A 19,232-nucleotide genomic window follows, 5' to 3' on the forward strand; every position below is an offset into this window, starting at 1 on the left:
ACTTACCTGCAATTCATCAATCCTAAGTAACCTACAATCCTGCAGGAGAGAAGAAGGGTCAGCATCTGGACCAGAACTGCTCTGACAGTTTGTATTACTGGAAGTTCCTGGAAATTTTACAGCAACATAGGCACCATCCACTTTTAGCACCTGGAAGTATAGGCAAATTCAATGAACATTAAAATAAAATCAACACACAAATTCTATTCACTGAACTAATTTAATGTTAAAGGAATCCAATTCTTTGTATGTTTCTTCAGTGATCACCAAGTTATAAAATTAACCTAGACAGACTCACCAAAGTTTTGCTATTGACATCTATATGCAAAGCTCATTTGCTAGAGAAAACTGACCCACGCAGCCACTGATTACAGTCTGCGAATGTTTTCAGCAATCAACTGAAAAACTTAAGTATATAGCCCATGGGATCCTCCCATCTCCCCTCTTAATTACATTAAAGCAGCTTTCTGTCTGACAGAACTTTCTTGAAAATGGCAACATTCTACATGGGCAGTGTCCAATGTGGCAGCCATTAGCCATAAGTGGCTACTGAGCCCTTGAAATGAAGCTAATGTGACTAAGGTGCTGACTTTCTAAGTTATTTGATTTTAACAAATTGAAACAGCCACATATACAGCTAGTGGCTACAATACGGTCAGCACAGGGATAGGGTCAGCAACGCACAGAAAGACAAGCACAGAACTTGAAACCAGGACAAATGTGGGTCCCGCTTCTGCTACTTGATGCTTTTTATTTTAAGCCAGTATCTTATTCTTAGAAGAAAACACCCACCCATAAACTACAGGTCTATTTTGAGAATCAAATGAAATAGTATATGAGAAAGACCTTTGTAAGCTGCAGAACCTGGTATATCTGCTCTTTCCTTTAAGTATAAATGAAAGACTATCACATTTCAGAAACTACTGAGTAATCCTGAAAACCTTTACTTTACAGACATTCTACAACTGCAAGTGCATTTTAAATATGTATCAGTAGAAGAGTGAAATTAATGGCATTCAAACTGATGATTTCTTACAAGGCAAAACTTTCTTCAGGGTGAAGAGAAAAAGTGGAAGGTGACTTGTAATAAGATTTTTCAGTACTATGTAAGAATTTTAAATGTCATGGAAGATGATCTCAATTAGAACTGTCTAACAGATCCAAAGAATGGGCTGTACCAAAAAGTAACGTATCTCTGTGCAACTTTTCTACAAATCTAAAATTATTCCCAAATAATAGGTTTTTTTTAAAAAGCAACAGATCATCACAAATGCTCAAGGAGAGGCAAAATCTCTTTGTCTGTCAGGGACTGAGAAGATAGATCTGCATCAGATGCAGGGTGCAACTAAAGATACCACTGAAGCTAATCAATAAAACAGCCCTGAAGAAAGGACTCAAATATGAACCACAAATCCCTGGATAACCAAGATCATTATAGTTCTGTTAGTAATTAATTCTTAGATATTTTGAACAAACCTTGCCAACAGGAACATTCTTGACATCTTCCACAAAAACCACTTCCCGAAGAGACCACTGCTCTTCATTCACCTTTTCTTCTTCTTTTGGTGCAGGGGTTGACCGTCGTCGTTCTTAGACAACAACAAAATGGTAAGTACCAAAAAGAAAATGTAAAAGAGACTTTATAGATTTCATCTAAATTTATAAGAAAGACTATCTTTAAATGGATACTAAGTGAAGGTTCTCAAAAATTTCCTAAGCTACTGCTTTATGAATTGGAGTTTTCTAATCAATCTGTACTTCAAATAAATTCACAGTGAAAAACAACAATAACCATTAATGTTTAACTGTATTAACACTAGTATAAACAAGTGCAAAGAAATAGGATAAAATGTATTTTGTACTCCCAAAATTAGGGTTATCTAACCAAAGTTTAAAAAGGAAGATCTGCCAGATAGTTTTAAGAAAATTATCGCATAACTACTAAAGTCTAACTTTTAATTTCCTAAATTGCAAAGCAATTACATCATAAAATTTATTTTAAGGGACTTTTGAAAAAATTCTATCCATGGTGTGGTAGTAAGTTTATAAATTCTACAAATTTTGAGCAAAAGTTGTGACCAAGACATAACCAATTTACAATAATAAGAGTCTCAACAAAAGTGAGTAGACAGACTAGCTAGTGGCAATTATTTCCTTCTATTACTATAATGAATTTCACATATCTTTTTAAAACTCTAATTCTGAAAAACAACAGAAATAGTCAACACTGTAAATACCATCTTTCTATTCAAAGAAAGTTATGCAAAAAAAAAAAAGTAATAGAGATACAAATTATATAAAAAGATGTAAAAAATGATGAGTTGCCTTAAATCAGAAACAAACTAAACACAGCTGTCTGCATGAGACCAATTTTGACCAATGTGTACAACAAATAAAACTTACTATATGGCATTGATGCACTGCTGGCAATTGAGGACGCATCACTACAGGTGGATGCTGGAGATGGTGGAGGACCCATTTCTGTTTTCACTGGCTCCTGCTTACTTTCAGGCCTGAGATAAGAAATAAGATTTTCCTTATAATTAGATAAATGAAATAATGGAAACTAGTATTTTTTAAAGACACCACAAGTATTTTCTTATAAGAGAATGAATATTAAAAATATTTTTATTAAATTGTGTATTTATACTAATTTTTTATTGTATATTTTTAAGACTCAAGAATAAAAGGTACACAATGCATACTTTCAAATAGTGGTTTAATATGGGAAGGAAAAATATAAAAGCTACCAACAACTTGAGACAATGATTCAGATAAGCTTTACCTAAAAATAACGACAAAATTTACACTTAATTTATCAACACAGCTTTATCAAAGCCTCTTGAGCACGTAAGTTTCACACTGCAACACTGCTAAGATTTGGATATGGCAATTTAACCGAAAAAAAAAAAATGGTAAAGGCAAGTAAGTAAAAAGCCCATTAGACCATTAATTTCTTAAGAGTTCAAAGAAGAAACTCTAGTCACAACGGTTTATAAAAATTTATTCTTAAATGATCTGGTGACAGGATTAAAAAACTGCCTTCTTTTGAGTTATTTAATACTCTGTTTAAGAAAATAACTACAGCAACTAAACGGCATTCTACAGATGGTACAAACATAAATATTTTTATTCATTAAAGGGTAGAAATCAGTTTTTAATCAGAAAAGCCACTGATTACTCACAAATTTGTTATTTATATACCTCTTATAATCTGGACCATCATCTTAACCCTCTTGTCTCCTATTACTCTCATCAGAAATTTCACCTGAGTTTAGAAACAATCCAAAAGAAAGCCGGTATTATTTTCACTGGGATCTTAACAAGAGTGATCTGGATAAGCACACAGCGAATACTCCTGGCTGCTCCACAAATGCTGCGATGGTGGGGAAAAGCCAATACTGACTAATCACTAGCACACCTTTAAAGTGAATGCATTTCGATGACTGGCAAACAAGGGTACTACTGACATGAAAAAGACTATATTCTTAACATTTAATTTCACTTAGTTCTTTTGCTAATATTTGAAATGGCTGACTTAAAGGAAGATCTTGAAAAACTTCATAAATTACAGGCTTTAAATAGCATGTTCTATTCTAATCTTGTTTATATTTGTACACATCAAAATTATTTCAAATGTTCTTTACAAAGTTCGTAAGACAATGAAAATGTTTTATTACTTTTATTTTTAGTACAAAATTCAACGTAATTAGAAGAAAAGTCTACAAATCTTTTTTTAAAAACCAAGACAGAGAAAGAACACTAAAACTAAAAGCAAAACCTTAATTAGGTATAAAGTGCAATAGCTTTGGTTTGTTAAAAATTACATTTAACTTAACAGTAATCACTGTTTCTACATTTAAGTTTGCACTTTTGACACTGAGAAGAATGACAGCAGTAAAGTCAGTAAATTTATAATCATAACATCTGAGTATAAATGGAAAGTAAACTAAAAAAGTTTGGAACCTTAAAAAGCTGTAGGTACAGTAAAATCCCTATCATTTTTCAATGACTGAATACATTTAGAAAAAAAGAAAATACACTGATGTTTTAAATGTTATTTCTAGAACGTGATTATCACTACTCTCCCACATAACTATACTGGTCACCTATATTTTATAAGATTAAGAAAAAATGTTATTTAACAATTTTACTAAAGTTTTAAAGTTCACATACCAAACAACCAAATTACAGTACAAACGATTATTTTTAAAGATGAGTAGATGTTTCTAAAAGCACAGGTGTTAAGATCTCTGTACCACTCTCCAAACAATAAGCCAGCCCCAGAAATGTGGGGCTATACAAAATTCAGTGGTGTTTCTATTCACAAATCCCTTCAACCCAAAAAACGTTTACAAATTCTTTACAGATATTTCCCTCTTGAGTACATTAACCTGTAAAAAACCATTTCAATAATCAAGATGTAGGGCAGGAAGTTAGGTAGAAATTAAGATGATTACACAAGGAGAGAGGAGAATGTCGGCTTAATAGTAAGGCTTAAACATATTATTACTGCCACAAAACACCTGCAAAGGATATCGCTAATAACAAAACAAGGGCATCAAAAGAACGCTACAATGTCATCTGGATATTAAAATCAACTGTTTTAATACACAAATATTAGCCAAGTTACAAACAGTAAAATTTAGCAATTCCTTTCGAATTTCCTGGGAACCTTAACAAGACCCTATCATATTAAGAGTTTACAACTTCACTATATACCTCTAAGTCTTCCTGGATTATTCCCATTCATATGCAGAGCAAACAAGGAACTGGTGTAAAAGCACGATTAGTTAAGGTATAGTACTTACTTAGCTTCAGTGGTTTTGCTAGCTTTTTCCATGTTTTTCAAGCTTTCAGGAGATCTAAGTTGAAATCTACAGCTGTCATTCATATTCCAAACTGACTCCATTAAGACACCAACTTTAGGAATCCCAGCACTAATTGAAAATGCAACTGCTCCAGCATGATAAAGAGGGTTATTTCTCAAGCATACCTAGCAAACAAAAGAAAACCATCATCAAGATGACATAACTTTAAATATATATATACATATAAAATATTTATTTCAAATGGATGAAATATAATACATAAAAGTACTGGGCTTCCTAGTTTCCCAATATAATCTTACCCAATCAATAAGGCTGAAAAAGCATCACCTTAAAGGTCTTCATTAAGAAAATTTGTTTCTAGGCCGGGCGTGGTGGTGGCTCACGCCTGTAATTCCACCACTTTGGGAGGCCGAGGCAGGTGGATCATGAGGTCAGGAGTTCAAGACCAGCCTGGCCAAGATGGTGAAACCCCATCTCTGTTAAAAATACAAAAATTAGCTGGGCGTGGTGGCATGTGCCTGTAATTCCAGCTACTTGGGAGGCTGAGGCAGAGAACTGCTTAAACCCGGGAGGCGGAGGTTGCAGTGAGCCCAGATCACACCACTGCACTCCAGCCTGGGCGACAGAATGAGACTCCATCTCAGAAAAAAAAAAAAAAAAAAAAGAAGAAGAAGAAAAAGAAAAGAAAATTTGTTTCTAATATTAAGGAACAGGAATAATTTCAACAATTTTGCTAAAAATTTAGCATTAACTTTAAATTTTCATGCAGCAGATATCCCAACTATTCTGCTACAAACAGAGCAGAAACAGCAGAGAAGAAACTAGAAGGCATTATCACTTAAAAAGCAAAATGTGAATAAAACAATTATACTTGTCTGTTTCCTACAATTTGAAATAACTTTTTCCCTTAATTCATGATAGGCTCTATAACTTCATCTCTATAGATGTGTCTTTCTTCCAGAAGACTATTGTTTCTTGCTAGCCAGAAGGTTCCATGAATAATTTTTCTTTTAAATTAAAAAAGAATATGTAGACATTAGTGTCAGAAGTTTAACTGAGTTCAGGAGTAAATAACCTACAGAGGAAAAAAAAAACTCTCACTGTCAGGGACTAACCTCAGGTCATACTCTGAAAACCAATGGCCTTCAAGACAGCACTGTTAAACACACCAACAATATCTCCATCTTAGATAGGAACATTTTTTCTGGAGATACCTTTTGATTTCTCCAATATCCCAATCTTACTATGTGATAGATGACCAGAGGTATATACGAAGATCATGATTTTTTGTGGCTTATAATTAAATGAAACAAACAAAAGAAGATGGTGGTACATTTGAAAAGTGCAGGAACTGGAAACATTGGCTTAGAGGTACAGTTCTACCAAAGAATAGTTGCGTATCATTAACTCTAACTCCGTGGCATAAAATCTTAAGATGACCTATAAATACAGATGCTGCTGAATACTCTAAGTGACCAACAGTTATTTTTGATGTTAAGACATGAATATTTTCCTTGTTCTGCAGCTGCAACTGCCCTCAGCCTCCAGTATTCTACAGGTTTAAAATACAACTTTGGTTCTACACCAAGGTATTTTAATATGTTATCTTTCAGCAATTTAGTGTCAAGCTTTTTTATTGATAGCTTTTCTCCAGTGCATCTTTAAAGTATTTTTTCTGCTCTCCCTGCCTACAGTAATGCCATCCTACCTGCTGATATGGCAGCTGCTGCAACATCCTGCTAGTACATGAGTGCAATTAAAGAATGTCCAGGACATCTGAAATCAGTATTTAAATTAAATAGGCAAAGGGGGGATCCTACAAAGGAGGAAAAGAGGGGCAAAGAGAGGGGGTAGGAGCAGAGGGAAAAAGAGAGAGCATACCCTGTCCAAAGAAACTAATATAAATAATGAAGGCCAATCAATAATATTCAAAATAGTGGGTAATCGCTGAAAATTTTCTGGTTAGAAGACCAATAGGCAGAAGAAAACCATGAGTAAGACCAAGAAAAAAGGTGTCATGAAGAAAGAGAATAGGTACATTTTACTACCTTTGTACTGAGAAAAAAAAACCTGCATTTAAAGTGCTAGATGAAGAAATTAACACATTCTATAATTAAAAACCACCATTTTGTCTTAAGTTTTAAGGATTACGTTTTTAAACCTTCATAACAGCATTTGCTGTAATGAATATAAGCATTAAGTTTTACCCAGAAGATAAACCTCAACCAGAATGTAATAAATTAGACGTTCTCAGACTCATTTGATCTCAAGACCTTTTTTCACTGTTAAGTATTACTGCATATCCCAAAAACCTTATGTTTATATGGGTCATATCTAGTTTTAATAATCAGTAAATTAAAACTGAGTAAATCAAACATATTAGTAATTGAAATTGAGAAAATTTTAAATATTTTACAGTAATAAAACCCCACATTCATATAAACAATTTTTATGGAAAATAGATTTGCAAAAAAACAGCGGCGAGACAAGTAACATTGTTTATATTTTAGCAAATCTCTTAATGTCAGACAGCTGTATTCTCATGTCTGCTTCTGCATTCAATCTGGTGATACCTTCTTCTGACAAAGCTAATTCAGCTAATAGGAAACTAATAGGAACCTATTAGCTAACAGCTAATAGGAAACTAATAGGAACCTATTAGCTAACAGCTAATAGGAAACTAATAGGAACCTATTAGCTAATAGCTAATAGGAAGCTAATTCAGCCTGACACAAATATGTAATAGAAAAAGAAAGGAAATTTTCAGACTCTGAAAGGGTTGAGGAGAAGGCAGGAGTCTCTGGACCACACTTAGAAAACCACTGAGATATTAAGAATATCAGCTTCCAGAAAATAGTACCTGTAGAAGCCTAAAACCATCTCATTCAGGGTCAAAAACCAGAAAGTGGTAGAAATGGGGATTTGACAAAGCCCCCTGCCTCATGCTGACAACATCCCCACAGAGCAGTATCTTTCAAACTGTTTAGTCATAAGAATCACCCGGGATGTTTGTTAAACACAATGATGCCTGGCCCTAACACCAAACAAACTTAAACATTTCAGGTAAGAGGTTCCAGATTCTGCATTTTAAAAGTAGCAAGTGATTCTTAAAACCAGGGAACCTTGCCCCATAGGGAAAGGTTACTAAATCTATACAGTATTACTCTAAAATCTGGAGTAATACTGTATAGATTATACTGGACCAAAATCTATACAGTATTACTCTACTGAATGAAGGAAGAATGATGTGACACATACATGTTACTGGAAACTGATTCTTCAAATGATGCTTACCTGTAAAATTGCTTACAAGGGAAGAAAGTGATTCTGAAGAGAAATGAGGTCCCTTAAGACAGGAAGACAGGCTTAATTCATCACTTACCTGGGTACCAACAGTGATGTTCGGCATTGAAGAAATACCAGCACTGGATTTAGGCTTTTTATTTTTCGCTCTAGCTTTCTCTAACATTTTCTTCCTTTGACTAAAAGGAACTACACCCCTGAAAACGAAAAACACAAATTGGTCAAATAAGCAGTAAAACAGCCCACTAAATAAATTTGAAATTACACATATTATGAGTTAAGCATTTCTGGCATTTCTCCAGTAATTTCGCCTCAGAAAACTATTAACATGTACAATTTCATCTTAATTCTAATTTGTCCATAAGATTAATAACTGGATCTACTTTTATTAAACCTTTATAATTAAATTTTATGGGAAATTCATCAATTGATTTCCTTTTTTTTTTTTTGAGACAGGGCCTTGCTCTGCTGCCCAGGCTAGAGTGTAGGTGGCTGATCTCAGCTCACTGCACTCACTCTCTCCTGGGCTCAAGAGATCCTCCTGCCTCAGCCTCCCAAGTAGCTGAGACTACAGGCACCCACCACCACACCCAGTTACTTTTTGTATTTTTTGTAGAGACTAGGTCTCACGGCATTGCCCAGGCTGGTCTCGAACTCCCAGGCTCAAGTGATCCTCTGGCCTTGGCCTCCCAAAGTGCTGGGATTACATGTGTAAGCCACTGTACCTGGCCCTAATTGATACATTTTCTTCCAAATAATTATACTTCATTAAGAAACTCCCCTGTATATTGTTTCCAAAATGCAAATTTGCTGTTAACTCCTTAAAATACAACACAGAAAAAATGTGAGGTCACCTTCTAACAGTAAAGCTATAATTAAATAAGGTAGAGAATATTCATACAATGAAATAAAAAAAAAATTCTATAACCTATACTTTCAATTATGTAAAAGCAAAGTATATGATTATGTAGAGAAAAAAAGATTTAAAATACCCCCAAATGTTAATTGTAGTTATCTCTCGTGGTAGGATTCTAAAGGATTTATGTTTCTACTTTATATTTTATAAAACTTATTAATTATATTCACTAAGTATGTACTACTTTTATAAATGTAACTGTTACAGTTTTTTAAAATGTTACTTTGTTCCAAAGTGAAATTTCCCTTCCATAAGGCATTATCTTTTAATTGACCTTCTCATGTTGGTATTCCACTACTCAAAGCATCTCTCTATACATATACAAGCATTCGCTGATAAATTCCTCCTCCCTATAGACTCACCACCAATATAAATTGTTCTCCAGCTGAGCGCAGGTGTAAAGGGCACAGCAATGTAAAGAAACTATCCGCTCTCCTTGAAGTTCCGAGTAAGTCTGAGCAGTGTGCTCTAATTTAGAAGCCACAGAACTTAAAGTTTCATCCACCCATGTAGCAACCTAAAGAATAAAATATTAGAACTTTAAAAAAAATCAAGCCATCTTTTCAAAAGGATTGTGGTAAAAACTAGGGCAAGGCATATACACTTTAAAGACTGGAGTTCTAAAATGTTTTGAGTTAAATGCTATAAAAATAAGTAATTCAGAGAGGTTCTTAGTAAGACTAGAAACTAAAATACCTTCTTCACACAAATCAAAATAGCAGTTATTGAAATGAATCTCTAAGGCCATCTTTAAGGTCAGAAGTAAACATCTGCTCTACCAATTTTTTAAAAAATTTAGTGACTTTAGGCCAGGTGGCATGCCTGTAATCCCAGCACTTCGAGGGAGGATCACTTGGGGCCAGGAGTTTGAGACTAGCCTGAGCAACACAGTGAGACTCTGCCTCTGCAAAAAGTTTTAAAAATCAGTAGGGCACAGTGGTGTGTGCCTACAGTATTAGCTACTCGGAAGGCTTGAGTTCAAGGCTGCAGTGAGCTACGACCATTGCACTGCAGCCTGGACAACAAAGCAAGACCCCAACTCAAAAAAACAAAACAAAAGAATTCAGTGACTTTAAAGCCAAACCGATAATTTGAGGCATAATATCCATACTTTCTCATTTGGTATTTCCTAGCTTCTCAACATCTTTTCTTAGCAATTTTCTTGAATATTTTTGCCTTTCCTTAAACCAGAAAGCTTTTTTTTTTATGTGAGACGGAGTCTTGCACTGTCGCCTGGGCAGGAGTGCAGTGAGTGGTATGATCTCAGCTCACTGCAACCTCCACCTCCCAGGTTCAAGCAATCCTCCTGCCTCAGCCTCCTGAGGAGCTGGGATTACAGGCACCCGCCACCACATCCAGTTAATTTTTTGTATTTTTAGTACAGATGGGGTTTCACTATGTTGGCCAGACTGGCCTTGAACGCCTGACCTCATGATCTACCCACCTCAGCATTTCTATTTTTAAAGTTACAGTATAAACTAGCCAACAAAAATATACATTAGATTACTAAGGCTTGAGACACTTTGTATTTATGTTAACATAGAAACATCGAAAATGAAAAGATGGAAAAGGAGCAAAAAAAGAAAAAAAGAAAACAATAGTTAAAGCATGAAATGTTTATCAATGCAAAGTGTTTCATACCTTGTTATTTTCTGTAGCTACAGTTGCTCTTATGCTATTTGCAGACAGGAGGACTATCTTTTCATTGGTTAACCCCAAAAATGTTGCTCGTGGATGATGTAATGAAGGATTCTTTGAAAGCATAAAAAAAAATTACTATTTTATATGCTGATATGTAGAGCTATTCAATCCAAAATTTCATAAAATAAAATACCTGGGCATTTCTGTAAGGCTCAGATTCACTCCATTTCCACTGATAAAGTTCTCCTTTACTGCTGACAGCCAAAAGTTCAGAATATAGAGCCCCAATACAGATGAATTTTGTTCCATCCTATAAAGTAAAATACAATACTATAAATATAAAAATTGCCAAATCTACTGATTTGAACACTGTCACTTTAATCACTTTATCAAATCTAGATTAATTATGAAAACACATAAACCACAACTACATCAAGTCTTTAGCACAGCCTACAAGGTATCCAATTAAGGTGGCCCTGGCTCCCTCCATTAACTCACCTCCATTCACACTGGCCTTCTTCCTATTCTTGGACCATGTCCACTATGACCCTACCCTTGGACCACTGTCCTTGCTGTTCCCTCTGTCTTGTTACTCTTTCTCAGGTGACATTCCCTCAAGAGACTGTCTCTGATGACACTATGTACAGAACCACCACTCTCACATTCAGTTCCTTATACTGCTTTCTTTTTAATCCACAGCACTTCACAACTTGACACATCTGTTTATACACTATCTCACTCAAGTATAAGCTTTGTCTTATTCACCACTGTAACTTAAGAACTTAAGTGTACAAGTAGGTGCTCAATCAATGTGCTGAATGAGTGAAGGGAAAAAAAGAAAAACAGAATAAGGAGCTGACGCAGAGAAAAACGATGTCAAATCAAAAGATTCTTTCCCTGTAAGCTCTTTCAAGCTATGGAAACAAATGCCTATATTTAAGGTAATAATTTGTTCACTTTTATGTTGACATACATGCAGTAAGTTGAAATGCAATTAAATTATAAAAAGCTTGGCTAATAAATGTAAATAAATAATAATTTTCTTTAACATAAAACCAATGATCAGAGCCACAAAGCTACCTAGAAATCTCACAGCAAAATTTGCCAATAACAGATTTTAGGTTGCAAAAATGCTATTGGTCTATACACGTACTTCTCCACTTTCTTTGGGATTCTGACCCCAGGGTATGATAAACAAACGGTGTCTTTCTGGTTTTCTGCCAAAATTTAATTTTATTTGATCAGATGGTAACGTTATAGAGCTCAGCTAAAACTTGTGAAGTTTACAAGATTTATTAATATAACACAATAATAACAGGTTATGCCTGACTGTTACACAGAAATAATACTAATTTTAATCTTCTATTTTACCTGTACCAGTCAACCCTATTTTCAAGTCACTTTTATTGGGGGATGTAAAAGAGACCAAATTTGGAATTCTCCAAGTTAGCAATTCTTCCCTTACCTTTAGCATGGATATCTACAAACCATTACTGACTTTCTCCATAGAAGCTGCATCAAATTTTACCTTTCTACTTCATACTCTCTTCTCAATCCTACGGTTAAGAATTAACTATAATAGAATCAGACTAAGTGAGTCCCAAACCTAGATCCAACACTTATTAAGTATGTGACTTCAGGTAAACTATACAATTTCTCTGGAACCATTTCTTCATTTCTAAAATGGGTATTAAGGTAATGCAAATCAAGGTAAGGGAGAGGGGACTGCAGGGTAAAAATCAAATGGAGTAACATATAGTTGACCCTTGAACAATATGGGTTTGAACTGTTAGGGTCTGCTTATAGTTCTCTTCAGCCTCTGCCATCCTTGAGACAGCAAAAACAACTTCTCTTCTAACTCTTCCTTCCCCTCCTCAGCCTATTCAACGTGAAGATAATGAGAATAAAGACCTTAACGGTAATCCACTTCCACTTAATGAATACTAAATATATGCTCTTTTCCTTAGGATTTTCTTAATAACATTTTCTTCTCTAACTTACTTTATTGTATAAATAGAGTATATACTACATATAACATACAAAATATGTGTTAATCAACTTTATGTTGTTGCTAAGGCTCCCAGTCAACAGGAGGCTATAGTAAGTTTTGGGGGACTTAAAATTACGTGGATTTTCAACTGCATGAGGAGTGGGTGTTTCTAACCCCTTCATAGTTCAAGGGTCAGCTGGATAAAGTACACAGCACAGAGCCCAGTGCAAAAAGCACTCAATCAAATTCGACTATGACTAATCTCCTCCCCTGACTTCATCTCTGACTCAACCAGAAAATGACAGCTCTCAGGCACAGGCTTCCTCAATATTCCTAGCTCTAGATTTGCTTAATGAAAGCGCCATTCTCACCTCTTCCCTTCTCCCCATCTCAGAGAAAGAAGGATTTTCCTCCCCTATTTAAAGATAACCCACAGACGCATTGTAGGCAACTCCTTCTCATATCCCCCAACAACCATCCAAACAAATCTCTCCTTCAGTCCTAACATGGTAAAGTGAATTACTGCCTGGGCATGTTTCACCTTACCAGTTTTCAGTGATGGCTACAACATGTTTTCCAACTGCCAAATCAATGCCCAATGTATTTCATCAATCCATCTTCTCTTTAAACTCTTCAAATGATTTGCCTCAGTTCATTATCTGTTATGGAACCCATCCTTCTCTCCTCACTTCACAGGTTACCATTCTCTACTGGTCTTCCATCTACCCTCCATCTCCCTGGCACTACTACCGTGCACTACTATGCATGGTCTTCCCTCCATCTCCCTGGTACTACCATGCACTCCCTGCCACTGATTCTGTCTTTGTCCCTGTATTCAAATTGTGCTTCACCTTCAGCCTCAGTGACTGCATCCACTAGAGCATCATGCTTTTAAATGCGTAAATCTCGTATCTCCAGACTTACCTACAGCTGTCTTAAAAAGCACAATGACATCTCTAAAATGAATCTGCCATCTCCTGCAAAGCTGTGCCTTCCCTGTAGTCCCTATCTCTATGAATGACATCACCACCCACCTGGTAATGGGAGACATGACAAATTGACTGATGAGAGAAAAGAAAGAGATGAGGGGTGCTCCCAGGTTCCCATGTCTACGATGCTCTCAGATTCTTTTTTTTTTTTTTTTGAGATGGAGTCTTGCTCCATCGCCCAGGCTGGAGTGCAGTGGCGTGATCTCGGCTCACTGCAAGCTCCGCCTCCCGGGTTCCTGCCATTCTCCTGCCTCAGCCTCCCAAGTAGCTGGGACTACAGGCGCCCGCCACCACGCCCGGCTAATTTTTTATATTTTCAGTAGAGATGGGGTTTCACCGTGTTAGCCAGGATGGTCTCGATCTCCTGACCTCGTGATCCGCCCGCCTCGGCCTCCCGAAGTATTGGGATTACAGGCGTGAGCCACCGTGCCCGGCCAGATTCTTCTCTTTCTCTGTCCCCATAACCCTGCTTTGGCTGAGATCCTCACAATTTCCTTGAACAACTGTAGCATTCTCATAACTGACTTTCGATTTTTCCTGTTTCTTTCTCCCATCATGCCAGTAATGTTCGCCTCCTTAAAACTAATCAAATACAACAAAACAAAACCCCACCAATCACATCAAGTCACTTCTCTAAGGACTCTATTGACGTCTAAATTGCTGCAAAACAATATCCTAACTCCTTGCTTGGCAAACTGCCTAGTCATCCCACCTCTTCTCCTTCTCCCCACCACAAAGCAGCAATTCTGAATTTTTCATTGTTCCTCAAACACATCATGACCTTTCGTGACTCTGGGCCCATGCCTAATACGTTTTAAATACCTTTGAGTCTTGGTCAATGCCCACCTCACCTTACAAATGCTGCTTAAATGTCGCCTCCTCTGCGACGCTTTTGCCAGATCTCTCAGGCGGTATGGGCCATTTCCCATTCTGAACCCCTATGGCACTTTATTCATACTTTCAGTCTAGCGTTGACCATACTGTGATCACATTATATTCTATTTAATGTTTGTGTTCCCCACTGAATTCCTTGTGGAAAGGCCAATATCATACTCACAACTACATTACCATATGCCAGTTTGGTATATGACACAAAGCAGGAACACACTGACCAATTGTTGAATGAGCAAATGAATCTTAACTCCAGCTTCTTTGGGTAAAAATGCCTTACGAGAGCAGTACAATCCTGAACAAACCATCCCAGTAGCAAGAGCCTGGTGCATGGTGCATGAGGCCCTCTCGGAACTGCCTTGCCTTTATCTTTCAGAAATAGGGCAATGTCCCCCAGGGTGATAAGGCCTGGATGAGCCAATTAAACCCCTACAGGCCCTGAAAATCCACTATGAACAAATGAAGATGAATAGCACAACTATGAACCCACAGGAAGAGGACAAAAAAATCACCTACTACGTCTTGCCTTCTTCAGATTTATCCATATTAAAGAAAATTATTATATGTAGAGAAATACAAAATAAATACATACACAAGGACAGTATTTTAGCTCACTCACTTCATAAGTCATAGAAAATAATGTTTTTATTAAATATGAATTGCTGCTTCTGAGCAAGCTGACATCTGCTCAATCCAACTAGAGAAAGTGGCTATGCACGTTTCCTTAAAGAGCAGTAGTTTGTAGCTCTATTTTTCAACAAAAAGAAGTTGAATCAGTAAATCTGCAACTGTCCAACATAAATGGATCGTAAATTTAACTAGAAATCCTTCCTCAAAGGGGGAAGGAAAACTATTAAAAATATGAGACATGAAATAGTGGCCAAAGCTTTAAAAAACACTTGGCCCAGCAACACCAACTCTATTAACTGGCCACACCTATGTTTACTAATTTATATTGTGAAAAAGTTAGCCTCTCTATTCCTAAATTTTGCCCCACAAAACTTGGTTTTCACATATTTTCTACTATGAGCAAACACTGGTTTCATCATTAGGTAGCAGCTCCAACTCCTGTCACTAAATACAATGTACTGCATGTCATGATTGGAATGGATGGCAACTACAGGATACACTGCAATTTGGCCAACTGTGTCCATTCACACTTCATTTCTCTCTGCCTATCCACTTTTTCATATGCTTTTTATGCCAAGCTTTTCCTTTTTATGATCATTTTTCATTTTGTTCTTACTTCATATTAAATTACATTTGTGACACATCTAGTTAATCCTGGAAGTTTCCAGATGTCAATAAAATCAAATCAAAGATCTTCCCCAGCCAACTTCCACTTTTAGAACCCTCTGCCTTCATTCTCCTCAGTGTGGGAAGCACAATGAAGGTGAAGCAGTATAACCAGCAAGTCTGATCAGCTGGTTCCAACAGGGAGATTGCTCCAAAGAGCTTAAACAAGGGGTCAAATGAAATGGTCCATTTCCTCTCAACACCATTCAAAGAAACAGAGTAACATACAACTCTACAATATAAAGGGAATAAATCTACTTATTGTTTCCTCTAGACTAGATAAAAATAGACCCAGAACAGTAAGGAATATTAATTTTTTTTAGCGTGGGAACAGAACCTCGCTTTGTCGCCCAGGCTGGAGTGCAGTGGCACGATCTTGGCTCACTGCAACCTCCGCCTCCTGGGTTCCAGCGATTCTCCCACCTCAGCCTCCCAAGTAGCTGGGACTACAGATGCACGCTACCATGCCTGGCTAATTTTTGTATTTTTAGTAGAGACAAGGTTTCACCATGTTGGCCGGCCTGGTCTCGAACACCTGATCTCAAGTGATCTGCCTTGGCCTCCCAAAGTGGTGGGATACAGACCTGAGCCACCAGCCCTGCCAGTTAATGTTAATTAACAGGACTGAGTTGGGTGCAGTGGCTCATGCCTGTAATCCCAGCACTTTGAGAGGCCGAGGTGGGTGGATCACGAGGTCAGGAGATCGAGACCATCCTGGCTAACATGGTGAAACCCCGTCTCTACTAAAAAATACAAAAGAATTAGCTGGGTGTGGTGGTGGGCGCCTGCAGTCCCAGCCACTCGGGAGGCTGAGGCAGGAGAATGGCGTGAACCTGGGAGGCAGAGCTTGCAGTGAGCCGAGATCGCGCCACTGCACTCCAGCCTAGGTGACAGAGCGAGACTCCACCTCAGGGGGAAAAAAAAAAAAAACAGTTCTGAGTTGCTGAATCACTTTTGCATCTTCATCACATAAGTCTCATCGAGCACTTTCTGAGAGCTTAGTGAAAATACAGAATGTATGCACCCCTTAAATTGAAACAGTTTTGTTGCAGAGCACAAAGCAAAGTTTTTATGTTCAGCTTCAGCAAGTTTACCTAGCATAGATTTCTCTGTAATTTTTCTCTCTCCACTCCCATCAACTTTTATTACTTAGCTCTTTGTGTTTGACTTTTAACAGTCTTTGCTACTACTGTGGTTTCATCTTCCCCTTTTAAGTCCCTTTAGATTCTTTCTATTAAAATAAATTTTGGTCAGGCGTGAAGGCTCACGCCTTTAATTCCAGCACTTTGGGAGGCCGAGGCAGGTAGATCACTTGAGGGAGGCCAGGAGTTCGAGACCACCCCGGCCAATACGGCAAAACCCTGTCTCTACTAAAAATACAAAAACTAGCTGGGCATGGTGGCACATGCCTGTAATCCCAGCTACTGGGGAGGCTGAGGCACAAGAATCACTTGAACTCGGGAGGCGGTGGTTGCAGTGAGCCAAGATCATACCACTGCACTACAGCCTGGGTGACAGAGCAAGACTCTTATCTCAAAAAACTAACTAACTAAATACATAAATAAATTTTATTGTGTATATTTGAAGTTTACAACATGTTATAGGATACATGTAGATATTTACATTGTTACTATAATAGATCAACATATCTATCATCTCACAGTCACTATTTTGTGACAAGAGCAGCTAAAATCTACTCAACAAAATCCATAATATGATACCATTTTATTAACTGTAATCCTCATGACATACATTACAGCTCTAGATTTGCATCCTACATGTCTGCTGTGGATCCTTTAACCCCATTTTCCTTCCCTCACACCCCCACACCCCTTGTCAGCCCGTGGTAACCACTGCTTTATTCTCTACTTCTGTATATTTGACCTTTAAATAAAAAATAAAAAAAAGACTTCACATATAAGTGAGATCACGCAGTATGTTTTTTCCCTGTGTCTTGCTTATTTCACTTAGCATAATGTCCTCTAGGTCTATCCATGTTGTGGCAAATGGATCTTTATTAAGCTGAATATTTTTCATTTTTTTCTGTTGTGTCTGTGTGTGTGTGTTTTCTTTATCCATTTGTCCATGAAGGACACTTAAGTTTTTTCCATATATTACCTATTACAAATAATACTACAATGAATATGAGAGTGCAGATACTTTTTTTTTTTTTTTTTTTTGGGAGACAGAGTTTCGCTCTTGCTGCCCAAGGTGGAATGAAATGGCACAATCTCAGCTCACTGCAACCTCCGCCTCCCAGGTTCACACGGCTCTCCTGCCTCAGCCTCCCGAGATGCTGGGACTACAGGCACATGGGACTACAGGCACATGCCACCACACCCAGCTAATTCTTTGTATTTTTAGTAGAGACCGGGTTTCACCACATTGGCCAGGTTGGTCTCGAACTCCTGACCTCAGGTGATCCACCCAGCTCGGCCTCCCAAAGTGCTGGGATTATACACGTGGGCCACCATGCCCAGCCCAAGTACAGATATGCATGATTTCCTCTCCTCTGCATATGTACATAATAGGGATTGCTGGGTCCTACGGTGGCTCTATTTCTAACTTCTTTAGGAACTTTCATACTGCTTTCCAAAATAGCCGTACCAATCTACGCTCCCAATAGCCTATAAGGGTTCTCTTTTCTCTGTATCACTGTCAACATGTGCTATCTCTTGTCTTTTCCATAACAACTATCCTAATGGGTGCGAGATGGTGTATCACAGTGGTTTTAATTTGCATTTCCCTGACAATTACTGACTTATTAAGCACCTTTTCAAATATCTGTTAGCCATTTTTATGTCTTCTTTGAAGAAATGTCTTATAAGGTCCTTACCCGCTTTTTAATCAGGTTATTTTTCTGCTACTGACTTCAAGTGTTCTTTATAAATTTTGAATATTAACTCCTTATGAGATGCATGGTTTGCAAATAGTTTTTCACAGTCTATAGGATGCCTTTTTATTTTGTTGATTGTTTTCTTTACTGTACACAAAGACTTTTTGTTTCATGTAGTTCCATTTACTTATTCTTGCTTTTGAAGTTTGAGTTTTTGGTGTGAAATCCAAAAATCACTGCCATGAGCAATGTCAAGGAGCTTTCCTTAAACTGTCTTACAGTCTGTAAGGTTTCATACTTCACATTTAGGTCTTTTGTCTATTGAGTCGATTTTTATGTATTGTCTAAGATAGGAATCCAATTTTACATGTGAAAATCCAGTTTTCCCAGTACCACTTATACTATCTTTTCCCCACTGGTGCCCTTCTCAAAAATTAGTTAATAATGTATGTTTGAATTTATTTCTGGGCTCTCTATTCTGTTCCATTGGTCTATGTTTCTGTTTTTATGCCAGTACCATATGGTTTTGATTGCTTAT

General features: G+C 37.2%; 1 protein-coding gene across 10 annotated transcripts in view; it reads right to left on the minus strand.

Annotated features, from left to right (window-relative positions):
* UBR5 (ubiquitin protein ligase E3 component n-recognin 5) overlaps positions 1-19,232 on the minus strand; it is a 154,613-nt gene that overhangs the window by 58,656 nt on the left and 76,725 nt on the right. For all 10 annotated transcript variants that reach the window (XM_077943939.1, XM_077943938.1, XM_015145807.3 and 7 more), the window contains exons 10-17: positions 10,886-11,002; positions 10,693-10,803; positions 9,414-9,568; positions 8,215-8,332; positions 4,812-4,996; positions 2,404-2,513; positions 1,477-1,589; positions 7-150 (exon numbers count right to left, since the gene is read on the minus strand). In XM_077943939.1, coding sequence (XP_077800065.1) covers positions 7-150; positions 1,477-1,589; positions 2,404-2,513; positions 4,812-4,996; positions 8,215-8,332; positions 9,414-9,568; positions 10,693-10,803; positions 10,886-11,002 — 1,053 coding nt within the window. The remainder of the gene's footprint in view (positions 1-6; positions 151-1,476; positions 1,590-2,403; positions 2,514-4,811; positions 4,997-8,214; positions 8,333-9,413; positions 9,569-10,692; positions 10,804-10,885; positions 11,003-19,232) is intronic.

Source organism: Macaca mulatta, chromosome 8, assembly GCF_049350105.2.
Source record: "Macaca mulatta isolate MMU2019108-1 chromosome 8, T2T-MMU8v2.0, whole genome shotgun sequence".
NCBI lineage: Eukaryota > Metazoa > Chordata > Mammalia > Primates > Cercopithecidae > Macaca > Macaca mulatta.